The 21,029-nt window shown below is 43.7% G+C and overlaps 1 protein-coding gene across 1 annotated transcript in view; it reads left to right on the top strand.

Annotated features, from left to right (window-relative positions):
• TUT1 (terminal uridylyl transferase 1, U6 snRNA-specific) overlaps positions 1 to 21,029 on the top strand; it is a 233,739-nt gene that overhangs the window by 44,962 nt on the left and 167,748 nt on the right. Inside the window, exons 4-5 of the mRNA XM_078660593.1 lie at positions 9,856 to 9,970; positions 13,781 to 13,914. Coding sequence (XP_078516719.1) covers positions 9,856 to 9,970; positions 13,781 to 13,914 — 249 coding nt within the window. The remainder of the gene's footprint in view (positions 1 to 9,855; positions 9,971 to 13,780; positions 13,915 to 21,029) is intronic.

Genomic DNA, 21,029 nt, shown 5'->3' with positions numbered 1-21,029 from the left:
AATGGAATGGGATATGGAATGTTATATTTCAAAGGGTACTAGAACGAGATTAGTTGGATCTGGTGAGGAGATGAGGAGGACATCTTGGCTGAAAAAAGAGTGTTCTTACACTCCCAATTCTGATGAGACTGAGTTTGTGCACCACAACTCATGCGCTTCATGAAACATGCCCTTTTGAAATGTGAGAATTCTGTCCACGCAGTACCCACACTATGTGTACCCTTCCATCCTCTTCTGCTCCAGCAACAGGCACATTCAGCAGCCCTTTAGTAGCATGTGGCATTGGACCAAAGTGTAAGGATAACCATGTTTTCTGCATCCTGACAGCTGTCACTGAAGTAGAGCTGAGACGTGGTATTGATGCCCAGGTGAGGTTCTCATGCCTACCTAGCTGGGCTCTATTCTGGGGAGCAGGTTTTAATAAATATATATATATATATATATATATATATATATATATATATATATATATATATATATATATATATATATATATATATATATATATATATATATATATATATATATATATATATAATTTGTTTTCAGTTTGCAACAAAACCACACTAGCCAGTTTCCATTTATCGCAGTTGGTTACACAATTAGTCATCTTACTGTTTATGCATAATAGGATTTACATGACACATCACCAGCTAGGTTTTTATCTCATTCTGTGGGTGGAATCATTTTAAAGTGTTCCTTCTAGGGCCACCATAGCTCTTTATATTTGTTTATGGTGCCTCTTGCTTTGTACATAGTATCTTCCTCTGTAGCACAGTAGACCATGACTTTTAACCAGTATCCTAATGTGGGTGGCATCTTGCTTCTCCAGTGACGCACAATGTTAGCTACTATGAAACCTAGTGCTGTTAAGGTGCAGGATGTCCTGGATCCCTTCCATCCCTCCATTATGTTGGGATTTAGCTTGGCAGGTTCACCTACCACCCCCTCCAGTGTTCAGTGTATTCGTCTCCAATATTGAGCAGTAACTGGGCATTCCCATATTGTATGGAGAAATGTGTATGGGCTGTTTTTACAGCACACCAGTTTGGGTTTGGGGGTCCTATCAATCGCCTCAGCCATGCCTAGTTGTAGTATACTCTCTGAAAGTATTTGAATAGTGTTGGTCTGATGTGTGAGGAAATTGCCAGAGTGCATAGGGCTATATTTTCCCCTGTCCACTTTTATTCTTCTAGCTGCCCTAAATCATCCCACTTCCATCTGCTCCCAAAGCCTTTGATGGAGTACGGCATGTTTAGTGCTAAAGATCTGTGGATTCTGGAACTTCCCTTTTGACAGTTTCAGCTCTAAGGGGTTGCATTCTGCAACAGCCTCCAGTTCATTCTTAGAAGCTTCTAGTGCATGCGGACAGGTGTGGTGGTGATAGTTGGTTATGTGTGTTGATAGCTGCTCTGCGTAACATAGAGTAGTAGTTGGAATTCTGTATGTAATCAAATTCTATTCTTACTTTTGGGTTATCTCTATTGCAAAATACTCAGCCATTGATAGTGATTAACTAGGAAGCCCAATAGTACAGGCATATGTCTGTTATTCCCAGTCCTCAGTGGGTGCAGGGATGATTTCCCTGTGAGATCTGCATGACTGCACTCTCCATTGCAGTTTGCCATTCTTGGGTGCATTGTTAATGTGCCTGGCTGGTCCACCCATCTGCATCGCTGTGCATCTTTTCTTCCAGAAAAATTGATAACCATTTCAAACCCCTGTGCCCTGAGTCAATAATATCCCGATGCTGCTTTCCAATCTGCTCTCCTTGGATGGTGGTCAAGCCAACATTCAGTGGCTGTATCCAGCTTGATGTTGAACATCTGGCTCGAAGGTATAAAAGCATCTTGGGGGGAGGAGTCGAAGTTGCTGCAGGTCCAGCAAGTCAACCACAATACAATGCCTGCTGAAAGGTACTCCAAGCTCGACTTTTAGTGGTAGAGAACCGAGCAGTTCTGAAGTGAGAAGTTCTGAACGAGAGAAATAACCTCTTAGGACACAACACAATACGGTATTGATGCATGACATTTGTAATTGATATTAAGTTTGAGGTGAAAGAATGCTGAAGATTTGAAAAGGGTAAGGCCTAGATTTGAAAAGCCCATTCTGATCCAGACCTTCAGGTCTGTTTCTGCTAAACCAAAAAGTCCTCTGGATCCAAGCTGGGTCTAAAGCATTAATGTGCCAGGCGTGTGGTTTTGAAAGGGGAGATTGAATGTCAGTTAGGGCCAAACTCTAAACTCATAAATGTTCTCACAATTTTCACTCCCACTTTTATTACAGTCGGATGTTGGGCCCAAGGACCTTCCAGTTCCTCTCTAGGTCCAGGAGAAGATGGTAGCTAAGTAGTTCTATGGATACGGGTAAAGAAACCATATCCTGGACTTCTTTCACTGTTTCAGACTGAGCATTACACGTTGATTACCTTTGAAAGATTTTTATTGGAGCTCAGGGGCATCTGATCTTCTGTTTGTTCTTATGGATCGCCCTGCTAACACTGATCATGGTACAGCTCGTTGTTTCAGGTCATATCTGTTAGTGGAGGGCGTGTTGTTAAACTTTGGCATTTGTGGTCTGATGGTCTGAATTGTCTAGTGTAGTTTGTGGGGGCTCTCCGGATTCCCCACCATTACCCGGTCTTTCGAAAGGTTACATCAAACCCTAATCAGACATCCTCAAACAGCATAAGTTGTACTGATGACAGACGCAACATTTTGATATTTAATACAGTGTATTGATCATAAAGTGAAGGAAACTGGGTTTTTGTTGCTTTAGTGCCCCAACGTTTTTCCTGCTATTTGATGCAACTTTGACTAGAGTGCAATGGGTTCCTGCTAACCAGGTCCCCAGTTCCCTAAAACAAGGTAACTGGTCAATTGATCCCTAATTGGCCAGGCCCATGGCACCTCTCTAAGTCACTAGTAAGTGGTATCCCTGGTACCTAGTGCATGGGTACTAAAGAGGGTTCTTAAGAGCTGCAGTGTATCTTGTGCCACTCTAAAAGACTCAGAACCAAACTCAGGCAGACTGCCACTGCAGGCTTCGCGCCAAGCTGCTATAAAGAGTGAGAATACAACATGGCACACACACCCTGTGTGCCATGTCCACTAACACTGCGTGTGATATTTGTAAGTCATCCCTTCAGCTGGCCTTACGGCCCTCAGGCAGAGTACATTATGTTACATGTGAGGACATATCTGCCTGAGCAGGTATGCCCCTGTTCCGGCCAGTTCAATTGCTGACAGGACAAGTAAACCGGGAAACCATCTTAAGGTATCTACTAGGCACTGGTCAAAACAAGTTTCCCAGCTACGTAATGATCTCACTGAAACCTATAGTGTTTGGTATCAACCACCTCCTATTAATAAACCCACACGGATTCCAGTGATGGAATTATTCATACATGCACCCAGAGGGTATCTTAGAGGTACCCCCTTGAAGTCCTACTGACCTCTAGTCTGCTAGCTGACTGGTCCTGCCCAACCTGCCACCACAGACACATTTATGACGCTCCTGGAGGTGAGAAGCCATGCTCTCTGAGGTCGGGAACAATGCCTGCTCTGGCAGGATGTGGTATTACCTCCTCCAAGCAGGATGATTTGTATTCAGCATATCAAGGCAGGAGGCTTCAAAGGCCTCCACTGTCTTTAATATGCGACCAAGGCTTACCCCAGACAGGGGTAATGCCACTTCCTGCCCAGGGTCCATTTTGCACCAGGACAGGCGGCAAAATTAGCTAGTCATCAGGTGTGTTCACCCTCGGGCCAGGACCACACCTGAGGGCTACCTGAAGTGCACAGGAAAATTCCACCATCTTGGTTTTTGGTGGAATTAGGTCCTCTGGGTCAGGGCTATGCCTGCTTCTCACAGGAAGTGGTCATATAGAGGGTGTGGTCACCCTAAAGGTGGGTTGGCTGCTACCTAGCACTCCCTGTAATGCCCCTAAATACAGTATTTATTTATTTAGGTGGCATCCCTGATGCCTGGACCTTTGATTCAATGGACACAAAGTGTACAAAGAAGATTGCTGACACAAGAACAAAGGAGCAATTACTGACTTGGCGCCAACCCTGCCAGCCTGCCTGCTGCTTCCGACCCTCGTGGAGAGACCGACTCATCTCGCTGCTGCCCATACTCCAAGAAACCCAGAGGACTGCTGGTGCTTTGCAAATCGCAAGAGAACTCCCTTTGAGTATAGGAGCTACTCCCTTGCAGCCGCGGGCACTAAAGAAGCAAGGTCCAGTTCACCATCCTGCTGCTTACTGGGACTACCGATGATGCAGCCTCCCAGGAAGCGGTCACCATGCTCCCACAGGTCAGATCTGCCCTCCTCCAAATGTGGGGATGCCAGGACCGACCGGAGCCCCACAGTACCAATTCCTCGGGTTCCAGACCCCTTGCAACAACCAAGGCTTGTTGTGTCCAACACCAACACAGAGGCAGACCGACCTGTACGTTGAGGGACTTCAGGGACAGTGAGACCCACATCAAGAGTCGCCGAGCTGTCCTGTCTGTCCCTTTTCTGCAGAACCAAGACAAAGAGTGATTCTCTGGCCTCCGCCATCTGAAACCTCAAAGTACCTCTGCCCTCAGAGACCCCGAGTCCGAGGGGGATGTGTAAAAAAGTGGCTCTGTATATACTGCACCAAAGTAAGGTTCAGTGTGCGCAGAGTCCACAGTCCCCAGAGGTATGGCAGAGGTTAAAGTTAGATATACCCTTACTTTCTAAAGTGATAGCTTGGTCGAGCAGGAAGGCAGTATCAGAGGACAGTGTAAAAATGTGTTGTACACACTCAGTGAGCAAATGGTCTCACACACTCAAGAACTGAACTCTAGGCCAATTGATTTGTATATAAAAATATATTGTTGTTTTATTTTAGAACCACAAGTAAGTATAAAAATACTTTCTCAGAATGAGATGTTGCAATTGAATACTTTCCAATAGCAGTAGACTTTTCGATTCAATATACACAGTTGTTGCAATATGCAACACAAGTTAAATACAATTATAACATTGAGCTCAATGGGAAGTTTTAAGTAAATGCAATAAAATTACTTTACGAATGTTTTTCCTACTCAGGGTTGCATCCTGGATTCAGCCCTGGTGCATTTCCTGTAAACAGTTGAAAGAAATCGTTTTTGTTACAGAGGCGATTTTTAAGGAATGTTTGTATGTTTTGAAAATCGACACTTAGTAGAAATTTTGGTCAAAACCAAGCAATGTTGTCCTATAGGAGGAAATCAGGTTATCGGAAAATCACAGTTGTAATTACTTTTGAAGGTCAGTGCTGGGCACAAAGATCTAGCACTGGGATCTCTCCTGGTAACAGGTGAGTAATTTTGTTTTCGTTGATCGGATGAATTTTAAGGAATATTTCAAAGTTGCAAAACTTGACACAAGAATTTCCAAGTGAAACCTAGCCAATGTTACCTTGTGGAGAAATGCAAGTTATCAGTCTTTGGGTAAGTACTCGACTGGCAGAGTTAAGGTTCTGGGGGAAGACTCACGGGTCTCCCTGGGTCAGGTAGGTACAATCGTTACACCCTCAGTGGCACAGGGGCAGCCGGGTGTAAAGAGAGTAGGCCCAATGCTATCCTATGGAGGATAGGGGGCCCTTGGTTGGTGGCTGCTAGCAGGCAGACCACATGTCTGTGGGAGCTGAGCTCCTGGTCACTTACACAGGGCAAGTGGGGAAGAAGGATAGGACAGATGCTGCACTTCCAGTGGCACTCGGGCGGCTGGGTGCAGGGTGCTTTTGGGCCTTCAGGCGCCCATCGTATTTCAATGGGAAAGCTGCAAGACGAACAAAGGCTGCAAGCTCGGGGACGGAGATTCTTCAGATGCGACCACCACTTCGAGAGGTAAGTTGGGAAGCTGTAGGTTAGGTAGCCTCCCAGGAGTTGAGCACAGGGGGCTGTGGGGCACCGTGTGCAGGAGTGTCTTCTGGTGTAGGGAAATCTTACCTTCAGCTGGTCGCGGTTGGAGTGGTCCCTTGTTGTGAGGCAGCAGGTGTCGTCAGGAGCGTCGAGGAGGGTCCTTGCGTGCTGGATTCGTGGTCCCAGTCGCCGGGGGGGGGGGGATGTCCTCATGGTCTTTGTTCACTCAGGCACAGGCTGTGCTCGGCGGGTGCAGAGTGTGCTGGATTTGCGGTTCCTGGCTGGCACCAGGGGTTGTTGCTGTTTGAGCAGAACCACTGCTCGTGGGAGTCCCAGTCTTTAGATGAGCAAGGCAGTCAGGTCCTCCGGGATTTTCGAGGTTGCTGACCACAGGAGACGCTGGGTTTTAGCAGGAGCAGGTTCGAGGGTCGACAGGCCTGTAGGGCTGGGGCCAAGTCAGTTGGTGTCGTCCTCTTGTAAGCAGCTGCACAGCAGGTCTTCTTTCTTGTTTCAAAATCGGGATCTGAGGAAGGAAGGTTCAGGGTGCCCCTAAATACTAAATTTAGGGGTGTTACAGGTATGGGAAGGTCAGGGACCAATTGGTCTCTTCCCCGGGGTGAGTACACCCCCTATCCTGCCACTCTCCATTGGGAGGGGGGCAGGAGCTGGTCTCTGATTGGGTAGGGCTCTCCATCCTCAAGATGGCGAGAGCCCGGAGTTGTGTTTCATCTCGGCTCCCCCACCTGAGGGATGTGGTTGGCAGAGGCTGGCACACCCCCTTTCCTCACTTAGGTTTTCCCGCCTGTCTTCCCGCTAGAGTGGGGGTCAGAACCGGTGGGGGCCAGTTGCTGAGTACAGCAAGTGGCCTGGAGAAGCTCACAAAGGCGGCATGCCTTTGAAGCTTCCCCTGCCCATCCTGGGGGAGGAGGCCTAGCACCTCGCCCCAGGATGTGCATTGTTGCAGGCCAACGAGAGCGGATGGCTTTCTTCCCAGGGGCCCAGCAACATGTCTGCTGGGTGGCAGCCTAGGTAGCCTCTCAGTCAGGACGCTGGTTGTGGGTTAGTTTCAGGGGGCAACTCTAAGTTGCCCTTTGTAGTGCACTTTACATTAAATCCCACACTGGGATGTGTGGATTTAATGTGCTGAGAAGTTTGATACCAAACTTCCCAGTCTTCAGTGTAGCCATCATGGTGCTGTGAAGTTTGTGATGACGACCTCCCAGCACCATATACTCTTAATGGCAGCACTGCACTTACAGTGCCCAGGAATGGACGTGGGTACTGTAGGGGTACAGAGCTCATGCCCTTGTACCCACACCACAGGCATAGGGCACCCAGCTTGAGGGGTGACTGAGGTATGCCAGGGCAGTGTGTTGTGGGCATGGCACACAGGGATGTGTGCCATGTCGTCTCTGTGGTTTGTTCTGCACCATGACACTTAGCCTACAAAGGCAGTGTGTGTGCATCAGGGTACATGGCCTCTAAGGGTGGCACAATAAGTGCTGCAGCCCTTGGGGGTCTTCTCTGGTCACAGTGCCCTGGGTACCTATGATACCATTTACCAGGGGCTGACCTGTGGCCAGAGATGCCAATTGGCTTCGTTTTTGGGGAAAGAACACTGCCCCTGGGAACCTGATTGGCAGGGACCCAGGGCACACCAAGAAAACTTGCATCAGTTATCAGGCAAAAAGTGGGGGGGTTGCTACACAGAAACCCACTTTCCTACAGGGTTGACAGTGCCAATGGGGTCCTGGGTTCCTCAAAGGCTGAGCCCACCAATGGGTTTGCTCAGACTAGGCTCCCCGTCGCCACCTGCAGCCTCTTTGTATAGGCCCCCTCAACCACAAGTGTCTCCTGCTGCACCAACCTGAAGCCTAAAAGCACCACTGCACCTGAGCCCCACAGCCCAAGAAGAAGTGGACTTATGGTGTCCCTACAGGCTTAAGTTTCCCGGTGGGTTCACACAGACTGGACCCCTAGCTTGCAGGACCAGATTCCTAACTCGAAAAGTACTTACCCAATTCCAATGATCTTGGTATCTAAATTCATTAAAAAATATGTGGTAGTTTTATAAATTGGTGTTGGGTTTCTTTATTGCGTGTGTATCTCGCTACTGCCTTTGTGCGTGCAATAAATGCTTAGCACTACCCTCTGATAAGCCCAACTACTCACCCACACTACCACAAAAGAGAGCATTTGAGTTATCATTTGTGCCTCTGTAAGCCAATTGGGATTTGCCTGGACTCTTTACACAGTGTACCTCGTTTTGGTCTGCTATATAAAGAGCCAGCTTCCTACATTAAGGTATCTCAGTTTATGTTCAACCTTTATTTTTGCCAGTTAACCTATATTTACCAACATTGTTTCTTCCTCCGCACTTACAGGTCCATTGTGGCCATTTCATCAAATAAGACTCTGATTTCGTTGTGGTCCTTCTTCTGAAGCATTTCTTACTCCAAGTAGTATGAAAGCCCTTTTGTAAAGTGCCCATTACGCATATTTGAATCCTATCTTATTGTTTCAGTGCCGAATGCTTGAGGGAATTACCTCATTGCAAAACACTTGCTGTAAACACTTGCTGTAATCCTACAAAAACGAAGACTGAAAATGAACTGAGATGTGTGTATCATCAATACATTTTAATTAATGGTACCTCTTTTGAGTTTATCTTTGTAGTATTAAGGACTCCAGAGGGGAGCTATAGATTTTGTGGGTTGCACCCTCAGTGGCATCTTCTGATTCCCTGACTTTAATTGTAAATATCTTTTGGGAATTGTTTATCCAGAAGGATTTGCGTAAGCTGACGAGATACATGAGCAATCTAGGGACCCCACTAAAAAGGAGCTAATTACAACTTACTGAGGAAAATCATTGTCTTATTTGTTTTATGTAGCAGTCTTGTTAAGCATTGCCACAGGGCGGACCAAATTATTTGGAAAGAAAAGGCACATTATGCAGCATAATGCAGCGCATTTTGTGATGATATTAGTTAATTATTTTGCTAATTTTGCACATGTTGACTCTGGGCAAATATTTCAGCTCTTTAGTACCAGTTTAATAACCAAATACAGCTATAGGCAGCTGAAAGGTAACCAATCAAACATTTTTTTTGCATATTATGCAGTAGATCATGTGGCAAATCCATAGCTATGCGGGAAAACGGTGCGGCTGCAAAATCTCATAATTCCAATGGCTCTGACTGTATTTAAATGCAGGTATGGACTTGCTCTCCCTTATGTTTAGGTCAAATGGACCAGTTCAAATGAAAACAGACTTGACTTGTAAGCTTTTCTAACCGATAGTAAATTCAGCTTGGCCTCTGTTGGTGGTCTGAGATTTGGAGCTAGGGAACTAGGCTGTAGAACTCCCTCTTTCTTGATATCAAGATAAAGCAATACCGCCCTACTTTAAAAGTAGCTAATGATGTTCCTCTTCTAAATGTTCTTCCAGGAGGATATCAGCCGAGTAGTTGTGCGCTACATACATGTCCTTATCGTTTTTGGCGAAGCTGTATGTACATGTTAGCAGAGTATTGTATAAATGATGTTTGTTTGAACACAGCAAGTAATTAGTTTATTTAAGCTCTAGAATAATTTACTTAAAAGCTCTTCCTACCATAGAGCCTTTTCTTGATACTATCTGCACAGTTTTCGTCGTAGTAGTTTTGAGTTTTTCTGCGTCCTTCCCCATGTGAACCAGTAATTTGTACTGATGATGCAGGAGTTTTCTGTTTGTGTTCTTTGCTATGGAATTATATTTCATTCTTTGTGGTCTCTTCCATTGGTACACTATTAAGATACACAGCGGATGCAGAAGTATCTCTCTCTGTAGTTCTTATCTGTTTGGAGTGAGGTTAGTTTTCTTATTTCCTTGCCCTCTTCTACAGTTGGATGAGCAGGTTTCATAGCTCATGCCAATGCTTTCTTGTTGCTCTGCTGGTGAAATGATGTTTCCTTTTTCCTCTCTGTCCCACAGGTGGACCAGCAGGCTGCGCAATTGGTACGGATGTTCGAGCTCTCACAGAGTGAGCAGAAAGTTCGTGAATTATTGGTCACATTGTTGAAGGAGGTCTTCTCGGAGTTCTTTCCTGGTATACCTTTAACTATGTCACTTTTGAAGTTCTGTGTCTGTTAGCAGTTAGCTCTCCCATCTGAGTTTGTAACCTTTTAGTTTGTAGTGTGTGTGTGTGTATTACTGACTGACAGGCTATTTTTATGACATACAGTACCTAATAGGCAGGGTTACTGGAATTATGCGATTTCACAGCCACAGCTTTTACTGCATAATTATGGATTTGGCACACTTGTCACATCAGACGGGATCTCTTTTTGCCTAAAGATTGAGCCTCCTGAGAAGAAAGCAAAGGATTCTGCTGCAGTAGGTTGCACCTTTTTAAATTAAAAGGGCGTGGGCTGGGTTCAGAGTTGGCCAATCTCTACCTTTCTGTCTTCAAAGGAAGCTTACACTGCCATAGTCTGTAGTGTACGGGGGTTCTATGCCAGGGAAGTTACAAAGATGACTAGAGTCCACACAAGGATGTAGGCCAAACAGTATTTACTCTTGCAAGTATTGTCCGATACAGGTTAAAGTATAAGGTACTGCATCCCACCAGGCAATATATTGTTTCCCTTTCAGTCAACTCTCCACTGAAGTTCCCTATGGTCTCTGGTAGAGTTCTTTCACTTGCATTCTTGTAACATCATACATGACTATGGACCCTTACAACATGACTTAGCATTTAACCACTTTAAAGACAAAACGTATTACATTTAAAAAAATTTATACGAAGAAACCCCAAGAAAATCCATACATTCAATCCATTTCACTTCGACACATGCAGTTGTTAAACGAACACATAACAACTATACTAATTCACCACTAACACTGTATAGGTTCCAGAGTAGTGTGCCGAAAAGGCGCTTCAACTTCCCATCAAGGGTAACAAGCACTATATAAACGCAAACCTTTTTCCCTCTTCTATACCTCCACTATCCTTCTCAATCCAAATAACTGACTAACATATCCACCACTCAAAAGACTTAAATATTTTCACTATACTAATTCACCACTAATACTTTGTGTTCCAGAGTAGCAAGCTACTCGGCGAAAAAGTGCTTCAATGACGTCAGGGGTAGTAAGCGCTATATAATTGCAATTACAAAAGCCAGTGGAGAAGTGTGGCTCAATGGTTAGAGCGGCAGACCCTGATGCAGAGGTCTGGCCCGGGACCAGGGTTCAACTCCTGCCTTGGCGGGTCTTGGGCTCAATTTCCTCGGACCTGATAATTCTCGCCTCGGTGCCTATTCTAATCATGGGTCCCACTCTGCAACTCTGGGCAATAGTTTGCTTAATCTCCACAACGGCCACAACAGTGCTGGGATGCCTGGCTTCACCTTGGGGGTGCCCAGGAGTGGGCATTTCACAGGGAAAAGTCAGGAAGGGTTCCACAGCGGTATAAGGGTATAAGTGTGCTATACAAGTACAAATTCATTTAATTTCATTACATTTCAGTGTCTGCTTCATAATCTCTAGATTTTATGCAAACATTTTTTATGGATCACACAGAATAAAAGTTATAAAAAGCTCAGTGACATGTTCCAGCACAGTGAAAAACCCTTTCCAAATGTTAGCTGGTCACCTTTTTCATATACTTATTTTTGTATTTTGGTGTTAAACCGATGCTAATGAGAAGAAACGTTAGCTCAGACTGTGTTAACGTGTAAAAGTGGCTAAATAATGAAGTAGTACTATCATAAAATGTATTGCATTATGCTGCATAATTTGATTTGTCTTGCCGCATAATTTAGTCAACCCAACCATATGAGTTGATCCACATCTGCTTCATAATTCTAGTGGCCCTATGTAAAAGGTCTGTTGTCATTTTTGTGAGAACTGTTTATCTGCTAGGTGTCCACCTGTCTGTTGGTTGTATCTGTCTTCTAATGTTGGTTTATTGATTTATCTCCAAGAAATCTGTCTGAGTCCTGTGTTTCTAACACCCTAGAGCGTGTGCTCATTAACAATTAACAATTAACAACCTATCCCTGGAAATTTAAATATAGGCCTTCTGTTTTAACAAGCATTCCCCAACTTGGGCCAGACCGGTATTAAAATATGCCCTATATTTATAAGCTGGATTAAATTTGTAAGCGCAGATACATTGAATGGCCAGGCACCAGTTGAAAGCTTCCCTTCCAGTAGATTACAGGATTTTTATTTTTGATAATCTTTTTTAATTAAATACGAAGCAACAAAGTATACAACTTTAACTGTTCCGCACACCAGATGTGTTTTCAATATTGTTTTCAATATTGGGAGACATCCATCACTCTGGCCTTCATCCTCCCGCATTGGACCTTCAGCATCATTAGTCCATTTCAAAATGGCTGAACACAAGCTCCTGTGTCATCTGGTGTGCACCCTATCTGTGCCAACTTTTCTCCCCTTTCTTGGGGCAACCTGTGCTTTTGTAAACCACTTTTGTGGCTAACATACACCAATCCATATCCCATTGCTACACTTATAGTATTGTTCATGTTTTCTGATACTTCGGAGCCTCTACTTTCCTTCCCATATATTTAGCACATACCGTTTTGATGTTTTATTCAAGCCTGCCCCCCCCCCCATTGCTAATTTATGCACTCTGTAAGTTTTTCCCAGGGCATTTGTATCACCGGGCAGGCCTATTGTGTATGGAAGAATGTGCCTTCTTGTCCACACTCCTCAGGCATAGGTTGGACATTCTTCTTCCCTTTTTTGCTGAAGTCGTTCTTGAGTAGTAGGAGAGATGCAATATCTTAAGTTGAACCATTTGCATCCCTGAATTTTATCACTACCTCGCTTGGGGCCCTATGTGCCTCCTCCCACTCCATCATCAAGATCCCCATTTACTTCTCCATTTCTTTGTTATTTGTGTACGGTATTGGGCAAGTGATTTTGGATCTTTCAGCGACGTTTTTGTTTTGTGCATAGGCTACCCTAGCAATCTATACTCTAAGGGGGAAAACTCCTCCAGCTCCTCTCTTTGTGTAATTGCTTGCAAGACATGTGTGAGTTGATAACAGGAATGAGTGGTTCTTATATTGAACCACTGTTGAAATGTTTGATTACTAACGGTGAGTTCCTTTCATAACTTGAGAATGGAACACACAGCTTAGCAGGTCTTGAGGGGGTAGAAACTCCCAGGGAACCTCTCTAGTACTGTCAGAGATTAGTGTGTGGTGATGGTTTAGGACTGTGCTCAATGGAAGTTGGTGATCGCTTCTCCAGATGCTGCTTCTTAGTACCATGTAGACAACAAAGCTTTCCCTTAATTCAAGATTCTGATTTGAGAGCACTTGTTTTGGACCACTCCTCTAAGCACAAAAAGAGCAGACATCAGTTAAATGAAGAGTAAAGACAGAGCCCTGGATTCTGTAGTAATTCTGTAATATTAGCCTAGCCTCCTATGATGAAGCAGATGTGGTCTGAGCACAAGCAAGACATAGGCACATTCCTGGATTTCCATATGCACTCTTTTTCCAGATTCATCAATTGATGTGATGTCTGTTTATTACACAAATATGAATATAGCAACCTTGCAGACCCATAAGGAAGTCTGATGCCTGCTATCGTTATAGCCATGAACTGAGCTTAAACATCAGTGTCACAGATGTTTTAGGGAGCCTGTGAGCTCACCAACCTCTAGGCGTTTGTTGTTATGCAAGATGTGTGATTGACAATCTGCTAACTGTGTCTGAGGGCACTTGCAAATTGTTTGTTCCTCTCTCCCTGTGTACTTGTATACATCAGTATTGTGTGTGCCATTATTGACTGCTGCAATACCGCTCTTTCCTAGTGTCACACTATTTCTGTTATCAATGTCCTGCTTTTGATTTTTCCATTTGTATCCTTGTTCTAGGTTGTTCTGTGCTTCCCTTTGGCTCTTCTGTGAATGGGTTTGATGTGCATGGCTGTGATTTAGACCTCTTCCTGGACCTGGAGAAAACTAAAACCTTTCAGCCATCAGCCCTTAAACCCCCTGAGCAACCAGAGGTGAGTGACTAGCCTCATGGAATCCATACTTTGCTTCTGTTGTTAAGGTCTAAATCTGTGAGGTTAACTGCACCGCCAAGTTCACAAGTACTCTGGGTGCAGATGCAAGTGCTATTAGCAAACACAAAGCCCCATAATTTGGTATTTCTTCCTTGGTGGTGGTAAAAGATGTGAAGCTTGTTTTTTTTTTATCTGCAGGCAATCAACTTACTTTGTAGTATCATTGGTGGTTACTGTAGCTTATCACGAGTGTCCATGGGCCACCAGTACTGCTGTGTTTCAGTTGGAAAGTCAAATTAATCTTTGTTGGCACGTGGCTTTTTGGGGGATAGCAAAGTCAAGAGGGATAGCAAAGTCAAGAGGTCATGGTTATGCTAGGAGATCACAAGTGCTGAAACTGATCTAGAACATAAGACCACAAACGAGCTGACTTGAACAATCTCTGGTTAACAACGGAACCACTTAGAGCACCCATCATTCCCCATGGTTGAGGCTGCTTCCGGGTGATTGGGGGACGTTCCAAAATGGTGGCTGTGTAACACCAGCGTCTCGCTGCTCCCGAAGCCAGTCGTATACCGCAAAGCTGGACTCCCGTTCTTCGCCACTTGCCAATCTGAATCTGAATGAGGCTACCCTCAGGAAGCGGTAAGCCTGTACGTCTATACTCTGCTCTCACAGAGATTTGAGAATTGGAGCTACACACTTCAACAGCGTGCCACAGTCAGATCCACTGATGCATAAAAACATTTTGTTATACCCTCCCAATCCCGCTTTTTCCGCTTTGACAGCACCCACAAGCACCAAAACATGCAGCCTGCAAAGGCAGAGTGTGGGTGTTAAGGTGAGGGGTCTCCGAGGGTGGCATAATACATGCTGCAGCCCTCAGGGGCCCTCTCTGGTCACAAGGCCCTTGGTACCAGGGGTACCTTTTACAAGGGATTTGCTTGTGGCCCAGAGGTGTGCCATTTGTTCAAGCAAAGGTTCAGTTTTGGGAAAGAACACAGGCCCTGGAAACCTGATTGGCAGGGACCCAGGGCACACTCAGTCAAGTTATCAACAGTTTTCTGGCAAAAAGTTAGGGGGTAACCATGGAAAAAGGGGCACTTTCCTACACATGTTCCTCTGTTGCAGGGATTCTGCACATATACAGAACTATGCACAGGAAAACAACCTTAGTGGATAGGGGTGTACCACCCTACCACATTTGTACCCAAAATCCCAAACCGACTAGTGATGGTGTCTCATTCGTTCTCCGTCTTCAACGAATATACCAATGATTAGACAACCCAGAACAAGTCACACTATCTTGGGAATCGCGGGAGCCAGGCACTCTTTCGCTCACTCACTCGTACTTGTACACAATGAGAGTAATCTGAGATGCCGTATAGTTTAAAATGTTTATTTCAACTAACGCGCTCTATGGCGCACTACACGTGCCAATACTAGCAGCAAAATGCATAAACACAATATAGTCAGCATTGTTACAATACTTTAGAATACAAACGGGGATATAATTTTATAAAAATCAGTGGAAAAGGACTAAACAACCTAATCACCCTCCCCGTGTTAAGAGATAGTTTATAATAAAAAAGAAGACCTCTGGGCTTTGTCAGCAGACCCCCATACCAATATAATGCAGTGGCAAGCTCCAGCGATAACTGTGAAAGGTACATCAACTAATTCTTCTGCAACACGCCATTAGACATATGTGTGTTAAAGTTTGTAACCATTCAAACACATCTGGTTCTATCCCCATAGTTCCTTAACTAGTATGTAAAAGAAATACTACTCTGTAGAGATTGTTTGTATCATACATGTGACTTGCGGTGTGTTCCTTTTTAGGTCTAGGCCTCGCAAAAGCATCGCATGCGCTGCTCTGCCATGCAGAGATCTTTTGGAATAGGGTGCATGCGGGGAGACCAACGAGACAAAAGATGTGCATGCAGGGATTGGATGCTTTACTGGCGGCGTGATACACTGGGGACTTTTTTTTTTGCCACCAGTAAAGGCAGTCCCCGCGTGCATAACTTCTGTCCGTCCCATGACCTGAGTGGATCCTCAGGCATTGTTTAACGTCCCCCCTTACACAAACGCTCACAAGTCGGGCTCCTACATAAGACCGTGCTTGTCTTTAATATTGCACGAGAGAGCCTTCAAATACGTCCATTCTGGACGTCTGCTATTCAAAGACCTCTCCTGTTTGGTTTAATTTATTATAGTGTTGCATATACGTGTGATTGAAATAAATGAATGTTCTTCGGTAGCTCCTTTTTCTGTTCGCTTCTTCTTCAAATGTACCATTTGATTTTTTTTCTTCTTTGTATGATATTTATATGCTGAACATATCCTGTTTATATTTAAAATGTAAAAAAAAAAAAATCCGGTCCACATATCCAGTCAGCCTAACAACTGACTTCTTAGTTCATTGATGTCACTGTCGCCCGGAGAGAGGTCATGGGTGTCGCGAACTTCATGTCTAAAATTTAATTGATGTTTCTCACAGCTTGTGATATAATATAACGTGATGCGCTTCTACATGTAAACGGGATACAAGTTTTTTTAATTTTGAAGAGACTTTAACAGATTTTTAAATGGTGTTCATTGCACAATTTATCTGCCGGACATTTTCATGCCTCGATTCATCTACGGGCTGTAGATATTGGCGTGATTTGATGTGGCGTAAGGGCCAGTGCTGCCGTTAAAAATATACAACGGGCTCATGATAAACACATTTACAGCGTGGTTCCCGCGCTAACGTGCGGCCTCTTTTATGACGAGCGCTCCCTGCTGACCTGCTTATAACAAGCGCTCATGGAGGCTTCTGGGTGGTAACCGAAGCGCTCACGGTGCGGACGGGAACACGGCCCGCGATAGAACGAGATAAATAGACTTGGTTTTCACGTCCTACTTTGTGCTTTTCTCGCTCTAATCCGAGCCAATTGCCACTAGACCAGCTCTTCCCTCTGATACATCTGCAACTCCACTTTTCACTCGCTTACATTTCCTGTAGCCCCACATCTGGGCGGCACAGATGTTTTCATTTATGGTACGACGGGGTATTTATTCATTAGGCAACAGGCGCATTGAAAATAAATTCACTCCCGTCGACACCCAGGGATTTCTTTCTAGGTTCCAGGCATCCGCAAAATGCACGAATGCAGACAGTGAGACATGTCATATCATTTCACATGTATAAATCTGCAACCTTTTTAAAAAAAAAAAAATTATCTGCGCTTTTAAGGTATGAATACATAACGGGTAGAATTCTCAGCAACTTTCAGCAGACATAATACCGTGGTACAAAAAAGGATAGCTTCAGCTCCACACAGGTACATATATGGCACAAAACCTAATTGAGTGTAGTATAGGTACATTGTAACAGATGGGTGCAAAGATGGCACTACTCAGGTGTAGAGCAGGTGTTTGTCATGCGTAGAAAAATTCATTACTCCTGGCAAGACGTAAACATATTCGGTGCTGTCATCGCTCATCGTAGGTCAACATTGGCCATTATAATGTATAAGTAAAGCCATCCGCATCTCTCACTGGGTTCAGTACAATAATCAGACATTTATAGAATGGCGAAGGTAACAGCTATATCTGAAAATACCATACTGTCTTTCATTACTGCAGTGTCGATGGCTTATCCACTTGAGTCTGAGGAGCCTGTTAGAAGGTAGCTCTGCAACGGACTCCAAATGTCCCTTGGTCTTGAGGCACGGGGCAGTGTTTCTGCATACAGCGTCAGTTGATCTTGGCAGTATACTAGATCAGTTAGCCATTCTATAATTCTGCGACCTTGTCACTTCAGTCGCATGCGTCATAAGCTCGAAATATGCTATCATTTTTTAACATGTTACACTTCTTCCTGTTCCCTTGGAGTGTCCTCATTTTAGTTTACAACCTTTTTGTTGATCAACAAAAGGAGAACACCACGATCTCCTGTTAAAGTACACAAAAGTGCACAGTCTTATAACCAACAATCCCAACTCTCTCTAATGTGATAATTTCTATATTATTTTTCTCTCTTTATCCAATCCGTAATTCCCTTAGACGTAACTCAGGGAGAAATGGTAGAGGAGGAGTATAAATGCATGTAAAAGTGTGCTACTCGCCGAAAAGCGCTTCAACTCCTCATCAGGGGTAACAAGCGCTTTATAAATGCAAACCCTTCTCTCTTCTATCCCTCCACTAGCCTTTTCAATCTAAAAAAACGACTACCATGTCCACCGCTCAAATAAAATTCCATATTTCACTATACTGTTTCACTACTAATCGTTTTTGGGTTCTGGAGTAGCGTGCTACCCACTGAACCCCCGATGCCTCGTCTGGGGTAGTTAGCGCTAACAAAATGCAAATACAATCTCAATCTTGTGTAGAAATCTTACAACATTGAACCTCCAGGGCCTAGACTATTGCAGCCAAACATCACCGAATACAAGTACTCAGTTTATTCTGCTTCCCCTACTTCTTGATGATTAGAAGTTGTTTTTAAAGACAACTCAAAGCTGGTAATTTGAAACCAGAGCTTTGGAAGATAAATCTTGTATTTTTCCTAGAAAAAGAGGGATAATGGTATGTGTAATGCGCACCAACGACCTCCAATGCCCTGATTTTCCAGGCACTCAAGGCATGAGCCAATGAAATATATAAATCTTCATTTCTCTTGAAAGGAAATCGCTCCACTATGGCTCAAAATGTAATGACCTTGTGATGGAGGTAATGTGTTAATCCTTCATAAGCAAGCGCATTAATGAACCTCTAACTACCACCTGGGTGGCTTTTATTTTATCATATTGAGTGTTACTACAATGCTACCACAAATTTGGGGGCTTAACATTGTCTTCGGAGGGATACCTCCAAAACACATTTTTTTTTTAAGTGTGAGGTTAGCTGAGACATTTTAATTTTACAAAAATTATATATATATATATATATATATATATATATATATATATATATATATATATATATACAGTGCTTGTTTTGAATGTATTTTTGTTAGACACCTTATTCTATTTCTAAACTAATGAACTCGTACAGTTAACTTCTTTATATTGATTACCTTTAACGATGTAATGTTCCAGATTAGTAGCGTTGGTGACGTAGTATCCCACGATGCAGTAGGGAAAACTAATCTGAAGCTGCTAGATGGACGGAAGAAGTGTAGGGTTTAGGAGGTATAATTCTCTCTTCACTCCATGCCAGTGATTTATTCTTATGTTTGATCACTTTCCCAGGAACTAGGATACGCCCTATCCCATTGGTGACAGATGCTCCCCAAGAGGTTTTTCTTCTTAGTTCAGCAGGTGGTAAATAGGTGGGTTTGAGGTCTGGCGGGACTTCCTTTTATGATTACCTCTGCACCAGAAAAACTCCATACTTTGTCCGTTTTCCATAGTAGGACACCGGGATACGCCCTGGGAAGTTGTGTGCGTGTGATGCTGCTTCTGCAGCGGATGGCAAACCTCAGCAGGCAAGGAGCTAGTTTTGTTACTTTCTACTCACTTATTACGTGATCAGCAGGGAACTGTGAAGGTCCATTCAAAATGCAGATGAACTACTTTGACTTGATTTCCGTAAGTAACAAGCAACAGACCTAGTTCTAGCCATGAACTTAGCTCTCTTTAACCAAGTTCAAGGTGAAGGCTAACAGCGCTATGGTGAGTGAGGTCTTCCATCTTGAGATGCTCCATCTGTGGGTATCAAAGATATGACATTTAGTGGCATTTACTTTACTTCCCAGAAAACTCATGAACATTTTATTTTAAAAGGTCTCTGACTTTTTACAGTTGTGATACATCTCTCCAGAACTACCCTTCTGCCAGATCTGGCTCCTGTTTATGTAAATAATGAATAATGGAAATGGCACTGATTAAACTGTTAAAATACTTTTATTTAATGTCCTGGTTACTGGCAGACGATGCATGGGACTTTTCTGAGGACAAACAGGATATTGACTGTCGAATCTCCCACTCTTGTTAATAATTGTGCAGAATCAGCAAAGCATACATTGGGTTACCAGACCTGTTAGTTACACAGAGTCCTGTGTTATTTTCCGAAGACTGCAGATACTAAGAGTTAATGACTCGTAGCATAGCATACTTGTGCCGTCTTGATTGATGGCTCTAAGAAAAGCAGTGAATGACTTTTTTTGCTGTCCATCATTAGTGTTAATAATGAAGATATTAATGAAGGTAAATCCACAATAATCCCATTGTTCATCTCCCTCTTTAAGTAAGAATACAACTTCATTCTTTTTTTTGTGATATGCTTTTGTCAAATCTCAGATCAGGAGATTAACACATCGCAGAAGAGCTTTTAGAAAGGTGTGCTTTCTCCCCAGTGGTGTTCCTTAAGTTCACGCTCCTGAATGCTACCCTTTTGGTCGCAGGATCCCAGACCCTCGTAAAAAGGAACAAGTATTAAAAATGCAACAGGTCTCGCCTTTCATTAAGTTAAAGCCATTTGCATTGCTATACAATACCATTAGCAAAGCAAATAGCTTTAACTTAATCAAAGGCGAGACCTATTGCATTTTCAATGCTTGTTATTTTTTAATATTGATTCCAATGGATCAAATCATTCAGCCTGATCTCGCTGCTACCTTGCTTATGTACCCATCTCTGTTCTCTTTGAAATAGGAGGCTGGTGTAATCTCTAGTTGTAGTGGGGATGTATGCCTTGTCTACAACCACCCATCTCCGGTCCTTTTCTGAGTGCTGCATGTCAAAGAAGTATGTCGAACGTTTTGTGGTTGCCTTTTTGTACCTAACGTTGCTCATATGTTCTAGGATCCTGACTTTTATCCGTCTTGTTGTCATTCCTACATATTGGTAACCACAGGGGCATTTGATAAGATAGATTACGTTTTCCGACTTGCAGGCAGTATGGTTCCTTAGTTCTCAAGGGTAATTTTAGCCCCAGGTCCACTGACTTACTGCTTATGGTTAAGAGACATACCTTACAACTTCCACAGGCATAATGTCCAGTTGTGGGTGGTAGACCCAACAATGTCACATCTCTCCTCCCTGCTGGCTTTATTTCTCGAGGTCTTGTGTGTACCAGGATATTCTTAATACTCGCACTTTTCTTAAAGAGTTATTAAGTTTAAT

Source organism: Lissotriton helveticus, chromosome 9 (assembly GCF_964261635.1).
Source record: "Lissotriton helveticus chromosome 9, aLisHel1.1, whole genome shotgun sequence".
Lineage (NCBI taxonomy): Eukaryota > Metazoa > Chordata > Amphibia > Caudata > Salamandridae > Lissotriton > Lissotriton helveticus.
This window is presented reverse-complemented; position numbering and strand designations above follow the sequence as displayed.